At 37.0% G+C, this 7,337-nt stretch overlaps 1 protein-coding gene across 1 annotated transcript; it reads right to left on the bottom strand.

Moving 5' to 3' along the window:
* Positions 1 to 284: 284 nt before the first annotated feature.
* On the bottom strand, positions 285 to 6,415 carry OSTC (oligosaccharyltransferase complex non-catalytic subunit). Its single transcript, XM_015810873.1, has 4 exons — positions 6,176 to 6,415; positions 3,294 to 3,387; positions 1,890 to 2,087; positions 285 to 1,157 (listed from the first exon to the last, which is right to left on the bottom strand). The coding sequence occupies exons 1-4, from the start codon at positions 6,312 to 6,314 to the stop codon at positions 1,139 to 1,141; spliced, it is 450 nt and encodes a 149-aa protein (XP_015666359.1). The 5' UTR covers positions 6,315 to 6,415; the 3' UTR covers positions 285 to 1,138.
* Between the last annotated feature and the right edge of the window lie 922 nt (positions 6,416 to 7,337).

The raw sequence follows: 7,337 nt of genomic DNA, 5'->3' as shown, positions 1-7,337 counted from the left end.
TTTTAATTTCATTAGCTGTCACTTCAACTTTTAACATTATAGTCATGCCTGCTTTATTTTTATCTATATGCAGCCTTAGTTTGAATATTACATCTGAAATAATGCAAACGTGTATGGAACTACCTGAAGCCACAGATTCATTACAATGGCCCTCATAGACACCAATCCCCTTCTATAAAAATGAGAATATTACTAAAAGCCGCATCTGTACTATGAAATGGAAAAAACGTAGGAAAGCACAAGGGCATTAGAAATGTAAAAGAGCACTAAATATACACACAAACAGTGTTTTAATAGAAAAATGTTTAATATCTTCAAAAAATTTAAAGAAACAATTACTATCATACAATTCAGGGTTTTCTTTTGCATATGTTTAGATTCATCTACTAACATGAATGTCAGTGTAATCTTTTCTTCACAACACAAAACAGATATAAATCCATGTGCAGGAACAGTTATTTTTCAGTGCCTTTGCAAGTGGCTAGAAGACTGTATTACCTGGAATATTTTGAAGCACCAACTGCCAGTAATGCTAGAGGGAGGTGGTACCCCTATGCAGGCATTCTCCACAATCCATCAACTCTCCTCTCTTTCGTATCTTGTAAGTACTTGGATCTGCTCTGTCCTCTGGGTTGGCTTATCCAAAGGTGAGCACAAAACTAGTTACTTTTCTGTTTTCTTGATCAATCACTGACCAGGAGTTGTTATTTATAAATATGGAAAAAAGTTAATGTTACCTTCAACATTTTCAAAATGGATTCTCTCACAAGGATAGACCAAGCCAGGATGTTACAAGAAAGTACAGATTTATTACTCTGAGGTTGATGAGGAAGGGAACAGGATTGTAGAGTTGCGATTCTATTGTACTGACATAATACTCTTAGGCCTGATAACATGAGAATGTTTCTTTTTCAAATACTGAAAAAAAACCAGGGACACATTCGTTAAACAAACTGCCTGCAACAAATCCTCTTTATATAAGGAGAAAATGAGAAAACAGTCCTTTAGCTAGTCTTACTCATTCTCTCTCTTTTGTGGCTTTAGATAGGAATGATGGGGCTATGTATTTTTTGCTATCCATTCTTTCTTCCTAACAAGAAGGAAATACAATCTTCAATCTGCAGCGATCAAAAAGGCACTAACCCATCAAGTAGCCCCTAGAAGACAAAGAAAATTTTGAGTGGAAATGTGAAATAAAAGTAATGCTATTTAGTTCACAGTTGAGTCCATTACATAATGCTAAATTCTTATTCTGTCAGTACCAGTAATCGGAGGTAGAACATTTGAGGGACCACAAAGTCATTCTTGATCTAGACAGAAATAATTTAGAAGGACAAAAAAGGCCATATGCAAGTTGTTACTTCTGTTTAAGGAACTGCAGAAGACCTTTCTATGCATCAGATATAACGACTACATAGTCATGTATTGTAGTTCATATGTAGTAGACAAGAAATCAAATTAACCACCAATCATATGTGTCTTGTTGGATGTTACTACAATTATTAGATTGAAAACCTTTATTAACCATAATCTTATTCTTAATTTGAAAGTTTCTAATCTGAGAATAACACTAATTTATCTTAAAGTACTATGAAAATGTAGTACTAGATAGCATTTCAAAATATTTAATTCCTTCATGTCAGATATTAATAGTTTATTTCTCCAATTGATTTCTTCAATTTAATAAATATAATAATCTCCAGTCCTACCAAATAAATGCCCACAGATAGACTTGTGTTCGCATGTTTCTCCAACTAATATGTCTTTTAAAAATAACTTGAAATAATTTCTTTAGCTCAGTTTTATTATTTTTATGTGCAAGTTAAATTTTGGTTTAAACAAAAATTAAGAATGAGGGGAAAAGGGCCATAGAGAAAAAAATGACTTACGGTAATTTCATCCGCATAAAAACTCTCGCCATGAAGAAACTCAACAGGACGCTCACAAATCCAATAAAAAGTAACAGAAATCTATTCAGCTTTGGGATATTTGGTGCATTGGAACGATCCAGTATTATGAAACCAAGTCCACCCATTGTAAAGAGGAAACTTGACGCGAGCCCTTCCATAATGTATTGTCCATTTACTCTGCATAGAAAATGAGTAAATGATCAACATTAGAGGTGTCCAGAAATTTATGTGGGATTTATACATGCAGGTATTTTATACCTACAGATTCCATAATCACCTAACCCAGGCAAAACAACAATATTCATAAGTTCACTAATAGGGAAATGTGCCTTTTGTTCTGACCTATTAGGGCAGCGTTTTTCAACCTTGACAATTTTAAGGCATGTGGACTTCAACTCCCAGAATTCCACAGCCAGCATTGCTGGCTGTGGAATTCTGGGAGTTGAAGTCCACATGCCTTAAAATTGTCAAGGTTGAGAAACACTGTATTAGGGAATTAATGCCATTAAAACAAGGTGAGAAATCCCCAGAAAGAAAAGGAATATATATGTATCAGTTCCAAATTATTATTTAGAGAGAACAAATCCCACCAATTTGAAGTGGATCACAAAATAAAGAATCCAAATGTACTTTTCAATTTTTTTTAGAAATTGCCATTGCATATATTTATTATATTGACTTTAGTCATAATCTTCCACTTGCTGCTACCCCGTCTTCTTTGTTCATTCAAAAAATAATGAAAACAGGAAAAAAAAGAAATTAAGGAAAAACCAGGAGTAGGAACAAAAACAATTCATGTACCATGAATCCAAATAAAAAGAACTGTAAAACAAACCAGCGAAAACAAGAAAAATAATTAAGTAGCTAACCATAGACTTTACAATGCACAGGGAATGAAAAAAAAATCTCCAGACAGAATGAAAAATAAATGTACAAAAGTCTTCAGTCTTGGATGGACTGTTCTGTAAAACTCTGGATTATTCTGCTTTGTTGTGCTGCTTTTCTTTGGAAACAAATCAGAAGTGGCTCAAAGTATTATGAATACAACATTCTCGACAAAAGAAGGTCAGATCACCCCCGGAACACTTTGAACTGCTTCTACTTTGAGAATTTACGTCAAAACTGCCAATTTTCCCCACCCACCCCCTTCCCTTGAATAGTATGATCTGGAAGAATCCAGAAGGAAATGAAATCTGCCAGCACACTCTGGAACAATACCCTCTCAGATTAACACATTTTGCACATCTGTAAAAACAAAACAAATATAGAAAATATGCCACTACTAAAAATGCCTTCTTTCTTGTAGATAAGAGATCTGACCCTATAATAATTTTGCAATATATCATTTTAATATTTCAATATACTTTTAATATTATATTTTACCTGTATGCCAAGAATGCCACAGGCTTCTGATGTCCATGTTCATCAGTCATTGAACCAACACTGGGAGGCTCTACAATCACATCATAAATTATTCCTACAAAGGAAAAAAATATTTATAAAGAAAAAATGATTCTTTATTAAAGAACTCTTCCAAAAAGGAAGGCAGAGTTCACAAACACATCATTCTATTGCTAATAGCTACAAACAATAGTTCTTAAAATTTCACAACCATCACTTTTGCCTGTCCTCAGGTTCTAATGCTGCATATATAGAAACATACCCTCCACCAAGATTTTATTAGTTAGTCGCCTTGTCAGGTTTTTTTTTAGTTTGCCATTTTTCAAATTTCCTTCAGCCAATTTTTAGCAGTAAAGTTTACTTCTCTCCTAAAAAGTCCATTGGTTTATTCCATAGGCACAGTGGGATCCAAACCTTGTTTGTCCAAGATCTGGTAAAAGTGGGTGATATTCATTTCAGTAAGTCTACCTTCTGGACTAATGGAGTTTGGGAAGGTAGATTATGATTGGTTATTAGATTTATATTCTACCGTTATATTCAAGGTATACATGTTATTTTTCTCTGTAATCATGTGTGGTAAGATGGACTGAGAGAAAGTTACTGGCCCAAAGTCACCCACCGAATTTCCATGGTTGAGGGTGGACTAGAATTTGAGTCTTATTTTTAGTCCAACAACTTAACAAATACACTACACTGGCTCTCACAACTGAATGATATTTCTACGAATTAACGGGTGAATGGGAGTATTCTCTCATATATTTAAATGAACTGAGGTATTATTTTTCAGCTATTTTGATAGCAAAATGTTTTAAAAATCTGATTTGTGTATGTTGTTTGTCCCATCTGCAGTGTTTTCTCTATCCCCAATTATATACTTTCTTTGTACATACTTCAATGTGTCCATCTCACACTGTGTTCCTGTCTGTTTTCTCTGTTCTTCTGTAGAGATGAAGCCAGGAATCACTCATAACTTTTACTTCTTGTAATAGTATCTCGACTGTCTTTAGCCTTATGCATAAAACAATTGCATCCATACTATTTTAAAAGTGTTAAATGCAATCACTAATCATATATTGTGATTCTTTGAAGTAATATAAGAATGTGCATTTTACTGCAAATTGGAAGCTCAAAGTATTACAGAATTCCTGCAATAACATCTGAAGTTCAAGAGAGAATATTTTGTAACAATCCGGTGGCATTGTCAATCACTAAACGAGAATGAAGGAAAGAATAGTTTGTACTCTAAGACCTTCACAAACTAATCCAATTAAAACACTGCAGTAGTCAGAGTTCTTCTATATCTCTAAATAATGTTCAAATATATTTTACTGTATTTTCAACACACAGACACTGAAGCAGACACTCATATATATTCAAACATTTTAAGAATGCAACAAAATTTATAAGCAAAAAATGTATCGATAAATGTGATAATGAAGTTTTAACTGAGTTTGATACAATTAGAAATTTATTAGTTTAAATATGATATAGCAAATGTTAAGGGAAATAGAGAAGAAATATTTGATGATGTAACCTGAGATATGTACTAAAGATTTTGTTACTGAACTATTGACCAACCCAATCACCACATTGCTTTACAAATACTTAAATGTAAAACTGGAAAACCAATAAAATATTATAAAAAAAGAATGCAACAAAATTTAATCTAGCAAAATTAAGTAACCACTTAAATGAAAACATGGAATCTTGTAATTAATTTTCTTTCAGGCTTATCATGATCCTTTTTCATCTGTTAAAGAGCTGCCTATTCCCTGCTCTATCCATCAGCAAATCTGATTACAGGTAGTCCTCAATTTACAACCACAACTGAGCACAACTTTTATGTTGCTAAGTGAGACATTTGTTAAGTAAATTTTGCCCCATTTTATGACCTTTCTTGCCACAGTTAAGTGAATCAGTGCAGTTGATAAGTTAGTAACCTGGTTGTTAAATGAATCTGGCTTCCCCATTGACTTTGCTTGTCAGAAGGTTGCAAAAGATGATCACATGACCTTGGGACACAACAATGGTCATTAAGTATGAACCAGTTGCCAAGAATCTGAATTTTGATCACATGATCATGGGGATGGTACAAAGGTTGTAACTGAAAAATGGCAATGTCACTTTTTTCAGTGCTGCTGTAACTTTGTACAGTCACTAAATGAACTGTTGTAAATCGAGGACTATCTGTATATAGGGTAGGGCTTTTCGGATTTGGGCTGCAAAACGTAGAAAAATATTAGAATCCAACTAAGAGATAAAAGGGTTTTTTTTTAATTTGTTTCCTGACATGCCTACTTGTCTGAAGTTCTGCAGCACGGATGGTTTGTAAGAATAAAAAGTTATGGATACGTGACCAGTACAGTGACAAAAAATTTAGCAGTATCTCCTTTTGTTAGAGGGAATTCCTCTGGCTCAGCCACCTTTTTGCTCCTTTTCTGAGCTGCGCCGGGAAAAGAGCAGGAGAGCCGGGTAAGGAATACTGAAGACCCTTCTGGTTATAGTCCGGCCTTTTGCAGCCCGGACGCCACGTACTCAAGGAACAACTGAAGACCGTCGCCTGAACAGACATTTCCAGGGAACACGCAGCGAGGGTTTCCCGCATGCGAAGTTACATTACGAGCGGGCAGGGGGGAAATGGTCCCCTCAATCTAAGGGTCGAGCGGGGGGGAAGGAAGGGAGAAAGAGGTCCACGGCGGGACTGAGCGTCGGGCGGCGCCCCCGGTGGGTATTCAGGCGCCGGCGGCGCAACGGGGTCGTCTCGCTCCCACCCCCGAGGGTCCAGCGGCTCCTGAACTCCTTCGCCGGGAGAAACCTCTCCTCCTACCCCGGCGGCTTCAGCCCGTTGCTGTCTCTGGCATTACCTCCCGTGATGAGGAAGTAAGAAACCACCACGAGCGCATAGACCGTCATGGCCGAGGGCATGTGCACCCAGCTCGGCCGCTTGAGTTTAATGTTGGGGCATTCCAGCACCAAAAACGGCACTCGGTAGAGGGTCTCCATAGCGATCCCAGCTCCAGCCTCGCCCGCTCTCGTAGCCGCTGCCTTCCAGCCCACCGAGATCGGATACTGGGCTGACCTATCGCGGCCGCCGTAAGTATTGTAACGGCACTGCCGAAAAGTTAACGTCCTGGAAGGGAAACAAAACAAACGCTGCGGCGGAAACTAAGTACTAAAGACGAGAAATAAAACGAATAAAATGTTGAACGAAAAAGGACAGAGTTTTAACGACAGGTTACTAGCAGAAAAGATGTGCTAGGTGGCGTTCTATCGGGATGAAGGCCATTTAACGCGGTATTAATCTTCCAGGACCTTAACTTGCTCGACGTGGTCATTGAATGAATAAACGTGGCCCTGCAGAAGTAGATGACACAGAAGCCACGCCCACCAAAATGGGACCAGCCAATGGTATAGCGTAAGAGTTTAATGCGTGTATTTAACCTGGAAGAATGTTTGAAAAAATGCCGCCCCGACTTGAGACTGCAATTCTGCCCGAGCGACAATGTTTATTTCAATTAGACAACTATAGTTGTAATTCCTCAGCGAAATTAGGCTTATGCTCAGCTATGCTTCGGCTAACCGCTTTTTAAAAATTTATCCACTTTCCGTCTGCAGCACATGCTAAGCCTTAATTAAATAAATCATATGGAAATGTAGTATTCTTTAAGCCTGAGATGAGATTCATATATAGGCACATTCTGTAGTCGCAACATTAACTCAGCTCTTTTCTCACGCAATTCCCTTTGGCTCTCATCTACCCTTCTCACCCAAGAATTATGAATCTCTTAAGACCCTGCTATTATTTTGTGTCTGTTCCCTAATGGTTGACTGAAAGATTTGGAATTTCGTGTGCTGAATAAACGTCCAGGATTTCTTAGAGACATAGCAAAGTGGTTCAAGTTTTCCATGTGCTCAGTGGCTAGTAGTTTTATTTTAAATCCCTGATTTGTCCATTTAAGTGGGACAAGTATCCATAAGATTGCAGCCCTTGATTTTTAACGAGTTCTAAGTTATGGTTTTCATTAA

The sequence above is a fragment of the Protobothrops mucrosquamatus genome, unplaced genomic scaffold (assembly GCF_001527695.2).
Source record: "Protobothrops mucrosquamatus isolate PMUCROS unplaced genomic scaffold, P.Mucros_1.0 scaffold_4, whole genome shotgun sequence".
Lineage (NCBI taxonomy): Eukaryota > Metazoa > Chordata > Lepidosauria > Squamata > Viperidae > Protobothrops > Protobothrops mucrosquamatus.
Note: the sequence above shows the minus strand (reverse complement) of the source record. Positions and strands in the feature narration are given on the sequence as shown.

What these genes read in the sequence shown, in the direction of transcription:
- OSTC (XM_015810873.1), bottom strand. Translation starts at nt 6,314, where the DNA reads ATGGAGACCCTCTACCGAGTGCCGTTTTTGGTGCTGGAATGCCCCAAC. An exon ending in TTACTTCCTCATCACGGGAG is followed by an intron (nt 3,388 to 6,175) that starts GTAATGCCAGAG and finishes TTTCCTTTGTAG; the next exon opens with GAATAATTTATGATGTGATT. An exon ending in GTGGCATTCTTGGCATACAG is followed by an intron (nt 2,088 to 3,293) that starts GTAAAATATAAT and finishes TTTTCTATGCAG; the next exon opens with AGTAAATGGACAATACATTA.